Below are 19,057 nucleotides of genomic sequence, written 5' to 3' on the forward strand. Positions count from 1 at the left end.
TTTGCAAGAGTGGGAAGGCGTGACTAGTTATGAGCAGGATTCCAGCAGGTGCCTCATCAAAGGAGGAAAAAAATCTGAAGCATTTTAAGATCACGTACAAACTTGACACCATTCAAGTCTGACCATAAGAATCAACAGTGGAGTCAATGTCTGAAAACTTGTATTCCTGTCCAGTTACCAACTGGCTATTTGACTTGAGGCAAAGGAGCTTACATCTGAGCTTTAACTTCATCCAATACATAAAATGAGTGGATTGAGGCAGAATAACCCAAAGTTCTTTCCAGACATTGTATACTATATGTAGAACCTCTGTTTTTGATTAGCAAAAACAAACTATTAAGTGAATCTCACCAAGAATGCATACTTATTTCTAGCACTGTTTTCCATGATATAAACAGAGTAGAATTCTGATATTATACTTTATAAATATTCATTTACTAGAGATGAGTCCTGGGAAGTTAACTACATGATAGGATTTATTCTATGACAGCATAAATTTTGCTCTTTTTAAAATAAAAGAACTCAAACATTTACTTTATCAGTTTGATGGTGATTTCTGAATGCATTTCAAAGTTATAATTTTGGTCTCTATCCATAGCTACCTGGATCCAGGTAGCTTTGGACTTTAGTTTGTAGGAAGAGGACTTGCACAGCCCCTCCAAAAAACAGCAGGAGCTAATATAGCAAAGAAAAAAAGTAGTGAAACACTGTAGAGAAGTTTCTGAGATGGAAGGAAAAAAAAACAAACATGGTGCTAGGGAGAAAATCAAGTCTATTACATGACAACACAACAGGTTAATAAGATTTCAGAACCTCTTCTATGAACAATGTTTGGATAACTTATACTTATTAAGTGTCACATATCAGGTGAAAGCTCATTGGGGGCCTCAACTAACAATCCTATAGCACATGAACTACCTTAATGCCACAAATAAGAAATGGAGGCCCATAAAAGTTAAAAGAAAGTATCCAAAAGAACTAACAAGTGGTGCCAGAGCAGTCAGTCAACCTCAGGGCTCTCTGATGCTGACAATTTGTGCTCTTTCCACGAAGTTCACCTGCAAAGCAGAATCTTATTGCTTTCTTCAGGAAGTACTTTCTGTTCTACACCTCCCAGCTACGCAGGACAGTAAACTGCGTTACTAAGAGAGGACAAGATCATAAAGAGCCTGAGAAATTGGCTGCAAAACCCTGATATTTAGCTCCTGAGCACAACGTTCCCAATGAGAGAAGCCATTTATGGAGAACACTTCCCACATGCCAAGTGCTGAGTGCTTTCTACATATCTCATGGAACCCTTACCATATGACCATAGGAAGTAAGCAGTGGTATTATCACCCACCCCACTGGGAATATGTGTTAGAGTTAGGATGGGAACCCAACACCCAAACTCAAAGAAAGAAGTATCCTTTGACTCAATTCAATTTAATCAGTATTCATTGGGTATTTGCTCTGTTCCCGTCTCACCTCTGGATAAACAAAAGAGGAATACGTTAGCCAGTGTAGCTGCTTTCTAATGACCCACTCCAATGGGCAATCTGGTGCCATCAAGTCACTCAAACTCTCGGACTAAAAAACACGGCTGCCCATCACCCTCTTCGTAAAATCCTCCCTTCTCTTATCCTGAAGCCCTGCTTGTTCCTGAATCCCACGCTGCCTGTGTGATCAAGTGAAGACCTTCCTCTGGCCTCTTTTAGATGCTATCTTTAATTACTCGTGCTCTGACCAGTCTGTTCTAGTAAAATGCTTCATTTTCCTGGCCATGACTTCAACTACCAACTGTTTATATCCGGATTCTACTACTCCACTCTCCTGAGTCTCATGGACTCATTTACTTACTCAGTGAATCAGCACCTACCAGGTCCCAAGCACAAAAAGCTACAAGGGACAGAGCAGTATCAGAAGTAACTATGCACATAAGGCATAGCTATGTCCTTCTTACTGTAGCTTATGGTGTAGCAGAGAAAGTATAGGATCATATTTACTAAGCAGCTACTCTGTGCCAGGCATTATGCTAGATGTTTCGCAAATATTTTCTCTCTTGCTCACGATAGCCTACAGGATTGACATTACAGCCCTGTTTCAAATAAGAGGTTCTGTGACCAAGCCAAGTTCACAGAGCTGATAAGGCAAAGAGTGTGAATTTGAAACCAGCTTTATCCTGCTCTGAAGCCTCCAAAATTCTATCCTTCCTCCCTAGATCCCATAGTCCCAGCTGCCTCCTGGACATTCCACTGGCAATAAGTAAATAAATAATAAAATAAATGTGACACGGCCAAACCCAAGCTCACCATTTTCCTTCCTCATATGCTTGGGTTGAAAGAAAAGAAGGAAAAAACTAAACAAACAAGGAAGGCAGCCAGGAAGGAGGTAAAAATCTAGCTGGGAAATGACGCATATACTGTTCAGCATACAAACAAAACAAGATAGGCCATGAGAACTCCAAAAATAGTATTCCTTGGAAAATACATGCTCTAGAAAGCCATAAAAAAAAAAAAAAAAACAAAACTAAAATCCACTTTGGATTTTGTATTCTAAGTATATATGGACAACCTGAGTCTTGCTGGGACTTACAACATTTATACTGAAGATTCATGTCTCTGACCATTCTGGCTTATTAGGTGGTCCAAAAATTGGTTTCAGAGTAAGGCAATAAGAAGAGAGAGGAGTGACCAAAATGGGAAACCAAATCTCATATTCCTGTTTAATAGTTTTCCAATTAATTTGATTGACTTACTTTGACATTTTGGTTTTGCAATACTATTTCATGATCCATAGGAGAATGGGCATTGCTGTAAGGATTGTCACTTTAAATTGCAAAAGCAGCAAGTCCAATCTTAGCAACCATGGCAGCTTTCCTGGCTGGCTCTCAGCATAATAGCACTTGGTAAAGAACACATTCTGGCCTCTGGTAACTCATGCGCTTGGGATCCAACCAGTTTCTGCTCCCCAATTACTTAAGAATATATACAGACATTTGAAAGATAGCATTCAAACTTTGCAATACTTTAGCTTAACTGCTAGCTTTTATAGTTATTTCTAACCAAACAGAAGGTTACCAATAGTTCCCAGCAAATGTAACTCACTAAAAACTCCACAAGTTTCAGAATCAGAGAAAAGTAGGTTGAAATCATGGTTATGCCACTTAATGGCTGTGACCATGACTCAGCATGGTAATTAAACTTTCTGAGCCTCAGTTTATGGAGCTACAAAGATGGCAATATCATCTACCTCATAGACTATACTGAGCTTATATGAACTCTCTGCATGTTAATGAAATAGAGCAGGATGTGATAAATATACTAATGAGTATGATACTACCATGAATCACCTTTCCCTTGGAGAATTTACCTGCATTAGGATTATCTGTCTATAATCCAATAACTCTGGGCCATCCATCAACCCCAGGACAGCCTCTACCTCTTTCTATGACAAGGATGGTTACTATTTCTCTTCTGATCACTGGAGACCAAGGCCAACTTTCATCTTGTAGGCTGTACCAACGCACCTGCTGTAAGACTCCCACAGCAGTTGACCCAGACCTAAGTTATAAAAGAGGAGTGATTTTTCCAAGTCGAAGAATGAAATTCTCTTTCAGATCCATGGATTCAAAACTTTGAAACTGTACAGTGAGAACCAGCACGCAGGGCTGCTGCACTGCACACCCCAGGAGCACTGTGCACAAAGGAGTTCACATGCCCATGTTGCTGTACAATACACCAGCCCTGCTGCCATGGCTTAAAGACTTCTCACTCTTGCCATGCAGCACTTGGGATGAGCTTAAGGCAGACACTTCAGGAGTTAAAATGGAGGTTTCCAAACATGTTTTTAAAAAGCCTTAATAACATGCTAGCACCTATTTGAAAGCTGCTTCTCCTAAAATTGGAAGGGAGGAATCAACAAGATTGAAGGGGGGAAGAACAGGCATTGTAAGGAAAAAAGACCAACAATCAATAGAACCATCTGGTGAAGAAAAACATCCTCAGGTGCTTATTTATCCAAGGGCATCCTGAGAAAGCAAAGGATCTTGTATCCATGAAGGCTCGTGTACAGCTGCTCACTGTCATATCAGCACCAACAGCAATTGCTGAAGCTCTGTCGGGAAAGCCCTGCACCGCTTGTGTTTCTTACCTGCAGGGTAGTACTCTGGTCTGAGAAGGGAGAACTGAAGAAGGTAGTAACAATACTCATGACGATTTCAGTAACATACTTTTCCAAAATTGAGTCTGCATGCTTCCTGTCACTTGTGTTGTTACAGGCCTGCAAGGCAAGTGGATGCTTTAGACATCACACCAAACCTGTAGATCAGCTGTAGAATTAAGAAATCTGTAACCACTCCTGCTAATCCAACAAACGAAAATAAAGGCTTGAAATAACAACAATAAATCATGCAGCCAGAGAAACTGATCAACTTGTGTATCCCAGTATAGACTCATAAAACAAAATTGATAAGGGACCAGGGTGCGTGAGTGGCTCAGTCAGTTAAGCAGTTGACTTCAGCTTAGGTCATGCATGGTCTCATGGTTTGTGGGTTTGAATCCCTTGTCAGCTCTGTGCTGAAAGCTCAGAGCTTGGAGCCTGCTTCAGATTCTGTGTCTCCCTCTCTCTCTTCCCCTCCCCCACTCATGCTCTCTCAAAAAAATAAACATTAAAAAAAATTTTTTTTAAGTCGGTATGGGACCTACAGGGCTATTGCTTCCAAATTCCTAGCCATGTGTGGCAAATCTAACACCTTAAAAGGCAACAAGAGGCATAGTAACTACAGTTGTCTGTATTTTCCCCTAAAAGTGAACTGTGCTCCTTGTTAAGCCATTCATCTGTTCTACACTATGTTTCCTAACATATATGATCAAGAGAATCAAATATATCAGGTCCACTGTGTGTAATATTCTCCAATGCTACAACACTCTTCTATTCAATAAAAACGCTACTATAGCATAACATATAAAGTTGTCAAATTGCTATGATGTACAGTAAAGCTAATATAACATTGTGTGTCAACTATACTTCAATTAAAAAAAAGTTACTGATATGCAGTACTGCTGAAAATAGTGGAGTTTGAGTCAAAATCATTGATTCCATAGGTCTTGAGGTGAGAGACTTCAGGTTTTACTGGCATTATACTTAATTTTGCTATTTAAAATAAGATTAGGCATTTAGAGGAAAAGATATAGAAAATACACTTTTAAAAATCAAGTTTTATTACCAAATTCATTAGTGCTGTAATTTCAGATGTAATGTTGCTTACAATAAAAATTTATGAAGGGCAAAAAAAAATCATGTTTTATTAACTAATTGCCATATTGTCAGCTTAATACTGAGCAGTTTTGACACATTCAGAGAATGAAATTAGTAACTGATTTTACATTTCTGAATAATGTAATGTAGAGGTCAGCACAGTTACGTGCTGGTGGCTGCTTTTATAAATAAAGTTTTATTGGAACACAGCCATGCCCACCTATTTACCTATTGTCATGGCTGTTTTCAAACTACCAGGGCAGACTTGAGTAGTTGTGTCAGAGACCAGATGGACAACAAACCTGAACATATTAATATCTGGTCCTTTACAGAAAACTTTGTTCAGCCCTGATTAAAAAACAAAAAAAAAAACCCCACGAAAAACAGAGCAGGCCTTGCATTCCAATCTCCAAAACCAGATTTATGGGATTAAAAGACTAGGAGGAATTTGAGATTAAAAAAAAATAGATATGTATACATTTGTCTGTGATACCAACATGTGAGTATTATTAAACACAGACCTTGATTAGAAAGAAAACAAGTTCTTGCAGGGTGTTTTACACTGTAATTTGTACCATCAAGCAGGAAGTATCACAGTGTAAGACTCTCCAAAGCACCTTTCTTATTAACATGAAGATTCCGAAATTCATCTTACAATCATTCTTTCAAGAACTTGGTTACCATCCCCTATCCCCCAAACCCACCACCACAAAACTCATCGTGAATCCATGGTGTGCCTTGTTAGGCAGTGGTCTTGCAGCTTTAGAAACAGTATTAAGCTCAGAGCAAAACCAAATCCAGAATATGAAGCCCATCCAACTGCTAGGTCAGGAAAGCAGATCCAAAGGGAAGTGCTTTGCAGAATCCTTGACACCAGACTGAAGGAGATAAATGCTCAAGCTCAGGAAGGTGTCCTTTAAGGAGAGATATCGTCAAGGAAAAGAAAACTTTCAAATGTGATTTTAGTATGTCTCGGATTATTATTCACAAATCAGTCCATAAAGGATGAAATGAAAAGCAATAACCCACCTTTCTGACATGTGATGAATAAAATCTATTCTCAGCAAGAGGTAAAAGGCATAAAGAAATGAGGCGTGTGCAAGTGTAGAGCCACATCTGCCTCCCCGTGTCACATGAGCAAGCTGAAATGACGTGAATATTTTCCTCATGCCTGCATAAGGATGTCCAGACACACGCACATACACAAACATTTCCGCTCTGCCCCTCAGTTCCAGAAAGCCTTACCCTGCAGATGTCTACAAGGAAATTCTCAAACAACTTCCACATGTGATTGCTGGTATAAATCTCCTTCATTTCCACCTCAGTATCCACGTAGCAGTGATTAAGGAAGTTAATGTAGGCAATTTTAACCTGAAGACAGAAATAGATGTTTCTGAAAAACCAATTCTGTATACATAGAAAAAGAGAAATGCAAATTAAAACTGTATCAAAACACCATTTCCATCTGTCAAATAAATGAGTCCAAAAGTCTGATAAAATGCTGTGTGGACAAGGCTGTGAGAAAAATGTGACCTTGTTTTTTTTCTCCTTTATTATAGTCATCAGTTATTAATTATCTCATTTTATTAGCATAAGCTGGTTAAACAGACATGCAAGGCAATTATAGTACATCCATATGATAAAATGTTTATGTAACTGTAAAAAAAAAAAAGAATGTGGAATCTCTTTATGGACAGATATGAAAAAGAACAACAGTGTATACAGAATGTCATCTTTTGTGGTTAGGAAAAAAAAAACGGGGGAGGGAATGAAGAATATTTATTTACATTTGTTCATATACAGAACTCTAGAAGGATGTACAAGACCATAATAATTTTCTCTGGGGTGGGAAGGGACAGATTAGGAGATACGCCATAGTTTACTCCTTTATAGTCTCTGCTATTCGAACTTTTCATAATGTATTAACTTTTCAAAAATTCATCTAAAAACATCTATTTGATATATACTACATATACTATAAATAAAAGTATATTCAGTTTAAGATTAAGTTACCAGCATATATTTTAAACAAAGACAAAATACACACTGTATCTGCTATAAATATATGTGTATTTAGTTTAAGATATAAATTAATAGCATGTATTTTAAACATACAAAGGCAAAATATAAACTGTATGATTCACTGTTTTTGCTGTCATTATTGTTACTAGCCAACACTTATCAACAATGAAACAGAAAACTTGAAAGGAATCACTTCCAAAACCTAACAGGTATGTATGTATGTATGTATGTATGTATGTATGTATGTATGCATTTATTTATTTATTTATTTTTAACAGGTATTTATTACGGGTGGTAGAATTATAGATTATTTTAATTTTCCTATTGGTTACCTGTAGTTCCTAAATGTTTTATAATTGTCATTCATTCATTTTTGCAATACACATTTTCATTAAAGAATCTACTTGCAGAATAGGTCTTACGTGCACACGAACCGTATCTCAAACCACTCCATCTCATTTTTCAGACATTCATTCCAAGCAAATACTCTTCGCTCAACAGGCTGAATGATTAGTTTTCAAGAGCGGAAGCACAGAAGCAGATTCCCACTCTTCTCGAGGAGACATCAAAAAGGACTAAAATCCCCCCAATGTTCTTCATACACTAAACTGGCATTTGAGAAAATGTTGTTTCCTCACTACAAAATGAGCTGCAGATCTTATCGTACTGTGAGGCCGCATCAGAGCTGGCTGCAAGTCCACATGCCACATGCAGAGACATGAGAAGAGCTTGCTCACCTCGGGGATGCAATCCTCATGGGTCACTACACGGACAATGTCATCCAGTGGGAGCAGAGAGTTGCACTTTATCTCTGTATAGACGTTCTTGCCCTCAGTGCATACGGCCAAGAGCTCAACCAGGTGGATGTGGTACATGAGAGGGCTGTTCTCATCCATCCGGTCCCGCTCTGACCTCATCATCTGGATTAGGGTCTGGAAAGAGGCTCTGTCATTGTAGAACACGAGGACGTCCTCTCCCGAATTAACCAGCTGCAGAAAGAATGGGGCTTGCTTATAGTATGAGCTTGCAGAGGTGGGGACATTTAAAAAATGAGGGAAAAGGGAACAAGAGATGTTCTGTCAGCCTTTGCTTTCTAAAACCAGTCTCACCTGTTTTACCAAACTCGTCTAAACTTCATTTATATTAATGAACAACTCAAAATCTTCAGCAGCAGCATTTCGATCGACAGATACAGGTATAGGACAGTGGTCCTAAAGCCACTGGGGGAAGACAAGGTCTGCATACCAACATTCATGTATCAAGTGGAAATGCAGACTGTAAGCTTGCACTTTTAATTCCAAACCTAACAATTAGGCTATGATTCTTCTACTTAAAAATATTTACAGGGGCGCTTGGGTGACTCGGTTGGTTGAGTGTCCACCTGACTCTTAGTTTTGGCTCAGGACATGATCTCTTGGTTTGTGACATCGATCCCAGTGTCAGGCTCTGTGCTGATGGTACAGATTCTCTCTCTCCCCTTCTGCCACCCACCCCCAAATAAACAAACATTTTAAAAAATGTTTCCATCTTTTTATGCCTGAAAAGCAGTATCCCTCTTACAACTCTCTCATGCAGTGCCTTCTCTCTTCACAAATTATCCAGTTCTCATTAAGATACACCTAACTTTTGGGGCGCCTGGGTGGCTCAGTCGGTTAAGCGTCCGACTTCGGCTCAGGTCACGATCTCACGGTCCGTGAGTATGAGCCCTGCGTCCAGCTCTGGGCTGATGGCTCAGAGCCTGGAGCCTGCCTCCGATTCTGTGTCTCCCTCTCTCTCTGCCCCTCCCCCGTTCATGCTCTGTCTCTCTCTGTCTCAAAAATAAATAAATGTTAAAAAAAAAAAAAAAGATACACCTAACTTTCAACACTCATCAAAAAATCAAGGCTTTCCTACTTATAACTTGTCCCCAGGACTGAATGTGGCTTCTCATAAATCTACTTAAGAATAAATCAATTTCAGCACTGCATGAAATACAGAAGATCCAAAAAGGGCTGGTACAGAAGCCAAAATAAATATAGTCAATATTATTTACACAATAACATCTAACCTTCATAGGCTCTAAATAAGTGCCAAGTATTGTGATAAATACTTCACATGAATCACCTAACTTCATTGTGCCTCAGTTTTGTCCGTAAAACTGAGGACAAAGAAGATAATGAACTCATGGTGTTGTCATGCAGATTAAATAAATGATTATATGTAAATTGCTTAGGGCCCTAACTAGGGTATGGCAGGCTTCCAAGAAATGTTAGCTATTTTTGTCATCATTATTTCAATGAGTTCACATATCAGTTCCTCAGGTGAATATGGCTACACCTTCTTTCACAAAAATGCACGCTGAGGGTTGGGGAAGTTGACACGTCACATAGCCAATAAACCAGTACAGCCTTCATTCATATCCTAAGTAAAGTCAGTTCTTTTAATTATGCAACACTACCTTCCACTGGTATCGTATGTTCTTTATTAGATGACATTTTAAATCCAAATGGTAGGTGGATTTACTTAAGTTTTCATTTTTTTAAACAGGCAAAAGATGAAATGGAATGTATCTGAAAGTGGTGGCAGAGGGCTTTTTTGGTCAGACAGCATTCATGGGGCATTGACTTCCCACAGAGAACCAAGCAGGACTTTGTCCCAATCCCACGGTCTAGCTTCTTCTCAAGAATCATCAAGTAACAATTTTTCTAGCTAATGAAGTGAATAATTAAAGACAACTTATTCACAGGAACACAGGCTGTTCTGGCTCACTGGTTTCTATCCACATTTAATCTCTATTCATCGTATTTTTGGTTTGTTACTCCTGGTTTTATTTTCCCCCTCTCAAAAAAATCTGATCCCAAACTCCTCAAAATAAATAGATTCACTACTATGGAAAACCTGATGAGACTCTTGCCTGCGTGTGTATCTGATTTATGCTCACAAACACACTCTCTCACACAAACAAACCACAATTATGTTTTGTCCCTTCATGTGGGTCCAGGAGAGGGTGCTAGTTCATACAGAGAGTAGTAATTTAAAAATTTGTATGGAACACCAAAGGCAGGGATATAGAAATAAGCAGTTGTTACCTCAGCCATAACCATGTCTTGGCACTTTTTAATGAATTTCCCTTCCGCCTTGACAATCGTCTGCAAGAACTTGATGTACTGGACGTTCCGACCGTGAGTCTCGATGCAGTGAACAAAGTGCTGGACGACCCTCTCATTGATCTCACTGCAGAGCTGGAAGTTGTTCATGAAGATATGCTGCATGGTTACCGCCTCCAGGATCTGACAGAAGAGTCAGAGCAGTAGCACAGGGACATCAGAGAACAAAGTGATAAAGAGTCTACCAAAACACACAAAGAAGCCTTCAAACCAGTGAAGAGATGGCTCTCCTTTCTCACTTCTGTACGGCCTTCTTTTTTCATAAACCTTTTCAATCATGTGTAATAAACATATAGAAAGGGAAACAACTAGTATTCACCTCAATGAACTATGGTGGGAACCCCAGCACCCAGATCAAGAAACAAAATGTCTTACCACCCAATTTAACTCCTATTTTGATTTCTGCAACCACAGATTAGTTTTGCCTGTTTTTGAGCCTCCTGTACTGTCTTCCGCCTGCTTTCTTTTGTTTAATAGTACATTTGCGATGCTGTCAACATGTTGTTGCATGTATCAGTACATAGAATATACTGCTATGTATATTCCATGACATGAATCAACCACAGTGTGCTGATCTCTTCTATTGCTGATGGGCATTAGGGGTGTATCCAGTTTAACGGCAGGTTTTAATGGCACTACTCTTCGCACAATAGGGCTGCTCTGGGCATTCTCGAACATGTCTTCTGGTAAATTTTAATGTGTGTGCCTTTCTGTTGGCTTTATATCCAAGAGTGGAATTGCTGGGTTGCAGAATATAAATGTTTGGCTTTAAAAGTACTTCTCAACAGGGGCACCTGGATGGCTCAGTTGGTTAAGTGTCAGACTTTGGCTCAGGTCATGATCTCACCGTTAATGAGTTTGAGCCCCACAACGGGTTCTTTGCTGACAGATAGCTCAGAGCCTAGAGCGTGCTTTGGATTCTGTGTCTCCCTCTTTGCCCCTCCCCCACTCACTTTGGTGTCTCTCAAAAGTGAATGAACAGTAAAAAAAATTTTTTTTAAAAAGTACTTCTCAACAGCTTTCAAAAGATATTAACAATTTCCATTCTACACCACAGCTTTTCCATATCCTTGCTGATTTACAGTGTTGTTGGTCTCTGAATTTAGTCATACTTTGTTTTGCCTTAGTTAATTTATACTTCTCGGATGATCACCTTGTCTCAGTGACAGGCACCTGGGTATATTCTACTACAGATTATTTCATTTTAAAGTTTTTTTTATCCATTTAAAAAATGGGTTGCCTTTTTCCTTGTTGACTTTTCTTCAGTTTATTATAAATTCTGGACATGAGTTCTTAATTGAACATATATGCAAAGCAAACGTCTTCCCCCACTCTCTGGCTTGCCTCTGGATGATCTTAATGAGCTCACCCGGTGAATGGAAGTCTTTATTTTATGTTTTCCTTTATAATTAATTCTATTTTTATACTGGGTAAGAAAACTCTGGGCGCATCTGGCTGGCTCAGTTCAAGGAGTGTATGAACCGATCTCAGGGTTGTGAGTTCAAGCCCCAGGTAAGGTGTAGAGATTACTTAAAACTTAAATTAAAAAAAAAAAAAAAAACTTTGCTTTCCACAAGGTCATCAAAATATTTTCATGTTCTCTTCTAGAAGGCTTATTTTCTGTGGTTTTTACCCCGAGTTATTGAGGGATAAGTTTTATGTTTGGTATGAAGTAGGGGGCTTTCAGCTTTGTATCTTTTGTCTTTTCTCTTCCTAACATCACAATTCTAGTAGTCCTGTCCTCCAAAGCTCCAGCAGTACTAACAAATATGTCAGTGTGCATGTATTACAAGGAGGTCCTTTGTAGAATTACACAAAGCCAAAAATTAGAGCTGGCCTAAATGTCTATTAATATGCCAATGGGCTTTAAAAAGTTACAGACATACTATGGAATGCCACATAGCCATCAAAAATTCTCATCAAAAATCAGAAAAATTTATCTCTGACTTGCAAAGATAGCCACAATATATTAAGAGAAAAAAGCTACAAGTAGAGTATGCCACCATTTATCTCTAAAAAAAATGCACTCCACGTACTTCAAAAACATATTTGACACACTAAAATATAACAATTATGTTTTATATGAATATATTGTGTATTTATATGTATCTAACGTATTATTATGTATTGTATTACGTACACAGAAAACCTTATGCAAGACCTCAGGAGGATGTGGTTGGCGAGTGAGAATTAGCAACTCACCAGCACTAAAATTTGATGTAATGAAGAACGTTAAGAAAAAATAAAAATATACCTTACCTTGTCCTACCACCTCCTCCTCCTTTTCCCTTTCTCCCCCCAAAATAAGAGGAATATTTATGTTCTCCTGAGAGATGGTCCCAACGTTCCCCCTAGAATGAATGTTGCTTTGTAACAAGTCCCCGTGGTCACAACAGCAAAAGAACCAGCTGTTGTTCCTTAGTGCTTCGCACCCTCCTCCCCTCACAGATTTCCAGATAGGCCTCAAGTCTTACCCCCGGGTTGAGAAACAGGTTTATGTGTTTGTGTAGCAATGCTTGATTCTGCTGGTTGCCAGCACAGAAATTCTGCAGAAATTCATGAGCCAGCCTCATTATCTCCTGCATCTTGGTATCTTCAGCCTGTGTGGAAGGAGGGAGATGAAAAATCAGTTGAAAACGGGCGATGCAGTAGACAACAGAAGGTCAGAGGAGACAGCACTTATCTCTAGGCCAAGAGATCACATTCTATGATACGCTCACCACCTGCTAAGTGGGTTCCAGCCAAGGTGCTTGCCGAGAGACTGTTGTGTAAAGACACTGGGGTGCCGCGTCGCTGACGGTGAAAAGACGCCAGTAACTTATTCAATTCTCCTATATTCTCTTCCACTAGCCTTGGGTAGGTATAAAAAGAATTGATTCGGGAAAAATGCAATACAGAGTGGAAGCTGAGAGGAAGCCTCTGGGATTTCATTTCTAGCAATGCCTGAAACTTCTGAACGCCCCACTTCTGAGAACAGAGGGACAGCGGAGCCGTGGCCGACCGCATCGCTAGCAATGAGGTCACACCGCCCAGGTCTCGGGCTCACTCTCTTTAATCCGCCTCACAAATGTATGCGTTCATTTTTGGCAGGGATCACGTGACAAAGGGGGACTCTCTTTGGATTGTAAATGTGGGCAAATATACCTGCCACAATCCTTTCCTTGTCATCTCTGTCTTAGCATCTAACCTAAGAGTTAATTTTCCCATCTGCAAAATGGGGATAATACCTGCCCCAAGGCATTTCAACAGCTGATCATGCGATTCTCATTTCCTATAGTAAAAGCATATACTGTACTCAGTATTTTTAGAGAGCGTTAGATGCCCCAACGCTTTGTTAGATAAGACAAATACATAAAACCTATCACCATTTTGCCCAATTCTAAACAAGCAAAAGTTTAAATATAGTAAAAATGAAAGAATTCCAAAAATGGAATCGTCCCTCCTACTCACTTAGCCCACAACAATCTCCCTACGTCTTCTCACATACACCACCTCATTTCAAATGCCAGACTGCACAGCAGTTAGCAATGTAGACCCTGAAACCAGACTGCTTAGCTCTTACCCAGATCTACCACTCACTAGTTGTGTGACGTTGGGTAAGTTACTTAACCCTTCAGGGCTTCTGTCTCCTCATCTATAAAATGGAGATATGAAAAATGCACACTTCATACAGTTGCTGTGAAGATTAAATGAGAAAATCCAAGTCAAGGGCTTAGATAATAATTATTCAGTAAAGGTAAGCTACTGGTTCTGGTCTAGACCAAGGGTCAGACAGATACTTTGTGGCTTTGTGGATCAAAAAGCAAAAGAAAGGATGTTAGGCAGGTACTACTAAAGATGTAAGATTTAAGAATGCGTTCTTAACTACTACGCTGTATGACAACAGATGGCAGACTGGATTTGGTTCAGGTCTGCAGGTTGCCCACCCTGGTCTAGATAATAACCCTGGAAGAAAGGACGCATCTGTCAGAACAACAGACGGAAGGAATCTGAGCTACCAGCCTTGACAATCAAAAACAGAAGAGTTTAAAAGGACATTAATAGCAAATCCCATACAACATACTGGATATTACATTCGTCTCCTACTAACAGGGAAAGTGGCAAATCCTCCAGCTCTAAGAAATCAGAGGCCTTGGGACAGAGAGACCCTGCTGGTTGTCAGCAGTAATCTCCAACAGTTCTGCACTCTTTCACTTCTTCGGCTCAAAGGAGTATCTTCGGGGGTTCATTGAAACCAAAGGCGTCATCAGGTGAAACAAATTTTTACAAGGCAGGTAAACTCTAAAGATACCACCTAACAAGAGAGTATCTGCTGGTAGGAATTCTTCCACTGTTCTCCCACAATGGGCTATCCGTACCCATCCCAAATCAAACCAGTCTCACACACACACACACACACACACAATGGTCTACCCCAATTCCAGCTGAATCGTGTTACCTGTTACTTTCACACTACTCTATGAAGAGCTGTCTTTCTTTAAGGAAACTGGGGAAATTGTCAGGCAAAGATACGGCCAGCAAACTACCTTCTCACATTCTGTGTATGTAGCAAGGTTATTCAGCTTGCTGGTTCTAGTTACATGTCAGCCAAGTTTGGATGACAAGCACACTTAGATTGAAGTTATATTCAAGTCAGTTAAGTTCCTGACCTATCAGAGGGATTAAGCTTACACTTTATCTGTGGCCGCAGAAAGGCTTGACCAGGCTGAATCACATGGGCCCCATGATTGTGGCAGCGGCCTTTGCAGAGAAATTCCTGGAGCATAGGGCAGCAGGCCCAAGTGAGGTACGTGGAAGATAAGGTACAGCAAGCGGGGCCTGGGCCTCACGGGTGAGCAGATCTGGCTCTGCCATGTGTTGCTGGGCCGTACAGGCAAGGTACTGAACCTCTGGCCAGTCTTCTTATCTAAAATGGGGCTACTAATAGTAAGGGTGCCTGGATGACTCAGTCAGTTAAACGTACGACTTCAGCTCAGCTCATGATCTCACGGTTTGTGGGTTTGAGCCCCGCGTTGGGCTCGGTACTGAAAGCCCAGAGCCTGGAGCCTACTTTGGATTCTGTGTCTCCCTCTCTCTCTGCCTCTCCCTTGCTTGTGCTCTCTCACTCGATCTCAAAAGTAAATAATTGTTAAATAACATAAAATAAAATAATAAAATGGGGCTACTGATAGTACGACCCATCTCAAGCGCTGTCTTAAGGATGAAATGAACTGGAGAATGAATATGACTCAATGCAGTGCCTGGCACCCTCCAAGCACTAGCAGTGAGCCCTCTTTAGCCAACTCTTCACCACCAAGTCTCTCTGGAAGTCACTGGTGAACTCAAGAGACTAAATCCATTCCCTGGGACTCTCGAGTTCCCCAAGCCTCGGTCTCCTCATCTTTCAAGTGGGAACAACATGATAACTGTGCTGGATTTTAGAAGTGAATAGAGGCTTTTGAAAGTGCCCTGTCAGGCTGCATGGCACAGAGCACTGTTACCCTACTTCCCTAAATCCTATCATGGTCAACGACAAATGCTGGCATGAAAAAATGGGACAGAGAGTGTAACTTCTAACAACAGAAAAGAGGACTTGGAGCCAAGTATCCTGAAAGATCCAAATAACTTAACCAGAAATCAGCACACTACTGAGGACCTCACAAGTGGGCAGGCCCCATGTCCCCACATGCATCCAGTCACTTGCAGGGCTTACATTGCCCAAAAGGCATTTGCAGATGACCCAGGACACAGCACATGCCCATGTGCATATATAGGTCCGTCCATCCCACCTTTGCATCCAGTGCCGCGTGGGAGCAAGTGGAGAAGCCACGGATTCTGGAGGCAGGTTACGGGTGGCTGTATTTCATGACACCCTGTCTGTTTAGCGCAAGTTGCCTACAAGTGCCTTATGTTCGCCATCGCCACGTCAGCTCCATGTGGCCACCAACACTATCCCAACGTGGAGGGTTTCGGAAAACGCGGGGACCCACCCCGGCCCTGGGAACAGCTGCCGCCGCCAGAGGGGAACTCACTCACCTTCTCGTAGGGGATCTGCAGCAGCTCTAGCACCACTGCGTGCGCGCCCATGTTCCGGAGCAGGCGCTGCTGCTGCTTCTTGCTCTTCCTCACGGTGGCGCTCTCCTGCACGCAGAGTTTACTGAGCCGAATCAGAATCTGTCAGAAAGAGAGACTCCAAGTGTGTACCCACGACCAGCATCCCAGTTCTGAGATCCAATGCACAGTGCGGCGGCAACAGTCAGCGAAGGTGCGCCGTGTGCGTAAAATCGGCTGACAGTAAATCTGAACTGTTCTCACCCACCCTCCAAAGAGCTTGCCATGTGAGGTGATGGACGTGTTAAGTAACCTGATTGTGATCATCACTTCACAGGGTGTCTATCAAGTTATTGCGTGTCACACTTCAGCAAGATGACAGTTTCTTTTGTCAATTTTATCTCCATAAAGCCTGAAAAAATTATTTCAAAAAAAAAAAATGAAAGAAATCAACTTCAGAAAACTGGGAAGCATAACTGAGAAAAAACTGTAGGCTCTGGTCATGGGCAGGGAGGCAGAAGTGATCACGACATATTAAACACAGGAGATTCCTCCCATATGTAGTATCCCTTAATCACATCAAACAGAATCTACACATGGTTAAAAACAGGCCCTTCCAGAGTATGAAGTAGGTTATGCCTTCAACCAAAAGTGGGATAGTTTCAGAAAGATCTCCAGGGGTGCCTGGGTGGGTCAGTTGGTTAAGTGTCCAACTCTTGACTTTGGCTCAGGTCATGATCTTATAGTTTGTGAGATCAAACCCTGCATGAGGCTCCACACTGACCGTGCAGAGCCCACTTGCAATTCTCTCTCTCCCTCTGTCTCTGCCCCCTTCCGCTTGCATGTGTGCACACTTTCTCTCTCTAAAAATAAAGAAACTTTAAAAGGGATGAAGGGAGAAAAGAAGGAAGGAAGGAAGGAAGGAAGGAAGGAAGGAAGGAAGGAAGGAAGGAAGGAAGGAAGGAAGGAAGGGAGGATGGATGGATGGATGAAGGGAGAAAAGGAGGGAGGGAGGGAGGGAGGGAGGGAGGGAGGGAGGGAGGAAGGAAGGAAGGGAGGGAGGAAGGAAGGAAGGAAGGAAGGAAGGAAGGAAGGAAGGAAGGAAGGAAGGAAGGAAGATTGACCTCCTAAAATGGTGAGACTCATATCATTGCCAAGGACTTGGGAAGAGTTTACTCTGGGGTTAAAAAAAAAAAAATACAAAGCTCCCAATCTTCCAACTGTGAACCACCCTATGCAAAGATATCTAAAGAACTAGAGCCCTCACTGGTGGACACTAAGCGCCAGTCATTGATATAAAGGCTTGACGATTCTATGAAATTAGTCCTTTGGTCAATTATAAACTTTCAGAATCACGGGTGCTGGCTGCACCTCTAAAAGGTGAGAAAATTGAGGGCACACAAATAATAAGCAGCAGAGGATGATTCGAACCCAGATATGACCCTAAAATCAATGCACTTAACCTCTGAGAGCTTTTTCTTTCCTGTTAAACTTCACATGAAGAAAAAAGATGAAGTGTTTGCATCTTCAAGTCGACTCTCACTATCTTTCCTTAGAGAATTAATACACAAGGAAAAAGGGCAGTAGGACCACTCACCTCTTTGACCACCCTGTAATTGTAGCTGCTGGTGCTCTCATGCTTCTGTGACTTGTTATTCCCCTCCTAGGGACCAAAACAAACGTAAGTGTGGTTCGTCCAGCCCCTGGACTGTAAGGTATGTGTGTTCATACGGTCATTGGAGTTTAGGAAACAATGGGAGTTTTTGCAGCTTTCCTATAGTCACGCTGGGTTTAAGCCCGAGTCACGTGTTCATCCCCCTTGCGACTGACAGGATTTCCCTGATGTGAGAGAGGATGGCGGACCAGCCTACTGAGAACAGGTTCTTCCCCGGGTAGGTCTGGAAGGGAAATATGGGGCTAATCCACTCAACAACCAAGTATTTTCCCTGTGGTCCAAAGTTACACAGGCGAGGTAGCTACCCTTCCATCCTGCAGCTTATTGCCTAGGAGAATGGCTGTTACTTTGGCTACTCAACATGCAGATCTCTTGAGAATAAAGCTCATCCCATAATATACACTTTTATGTGAAACCAGAGTAGGATATTCACTTGTTTGAGGAGCCTATCCACCTCCTCCGGCAGCGTGACCTGGGTCTCACCCACCTCTGTTTTCTTGTGTTCGATTTCACCAGAGACACCATCCATGGCCTCATCAGGGCCCTGCCCTTTGTACACCCAAAGCTCCGACTTTTCCACGATGGATCTCAGCTGGTCCAAGTCTTGTTTGATCTGTTTGTAGTTGTCCACATCTTGGCTGGTAACAAGCAGCTGAACCTGAGCAAACGCAACATGCCCATGTCACCATGGCCTCCTGGGCAGCTGACGACGACGATACCGCCCCCCCCCCACACACACACACACTACCTGTTTGAAGGCCTGCAGGACCTCCTGCCTCTGACTGAAGTGCCGAAAGAGGAGCTGCAGGGCCCCTGACACCAAGGGTGGGTAGTCGTGCATTGTCAAATGCAGCAAGACTCGGAGGAAGGTTCTGCCACCATGGTCGTCCAAGTCCAGCGGTGTGTTCTCCTCACTACAGGAGTGCACAGAAGGGGAAAGGACAAA

General features: G+C 41.5%; 1 protein-coding gene across 7 annotated transcripts in view; it reads right to left on the bottom strand.

Annotated features, from left to right (window-relative positions):
• ITPR1 (inositol 1,4,5-trisphosphate receptor type 1) overlaps positions 1-19,057 on the bottom strand; it is a 330,414-nt gene that overhangs the window by 134,395 nt on the left and 176,962 nt on the right. For 5 of the 7 annotated variants that reach the window (XM_058726158.1, XM_058726156.1, XM_058726157.1 and 2 more), the window contains 9 exons: positions 18,860-19,021; positions 18,599-18,769; positions 18,034-18,099; positions 16,422-16,559; positions 12,881-13,006; positions 10,329-10,529; positions 7,998-8,249; positions 6,484-6,609; positions 4,132-4,260 (listed from right to left, as the gene is read on the bottom strand). In XM_058726158.1, coding sequence (XP_058582141.1) covers positions 4,132-4,260; positions 6,484-6,609; positions 7,998-8,249; positions 10,329-10,529; positions 12,881-13,006; positions 16,422-16,559; positions 18,034-18,099; positions 18,599-18,769; positions 18,860-19,021 — 1,371 coding nt within the window. Of the gene's footprint in view, positions 1-4,131; positions 4,261-6,483; positions 6,610-7,997; positions 8,250-10,328; positions 10,530-12,880; positions 13,007-16,421; positions 16,560-18,033; positions 18,100-18,598; positions 18,770-18,859; positions 19,026-19,057 lie in introns of all 7 variants that reach the window. The other 2 variants (XM_058726155.1, XM_058726153.1) reach the window with 1 other exon arrangement.

Source organism: Neofelis nebulosa, chromosome 4, assembly GCF_028018385.1.
Source record: "Neofelis nebulosa isolate mNeoNeb1 chromosome 4, mNeoNeb1.pri, whole genome shotgun sequence".
In the NCBI taxonomy this organism is placed as follows: domain Eukaryota; kingdom Metazoa; phylum Chordata; class Mammalia; order Carnivora; family Felidae; genus Neofelis; species Neofelis nebulosa.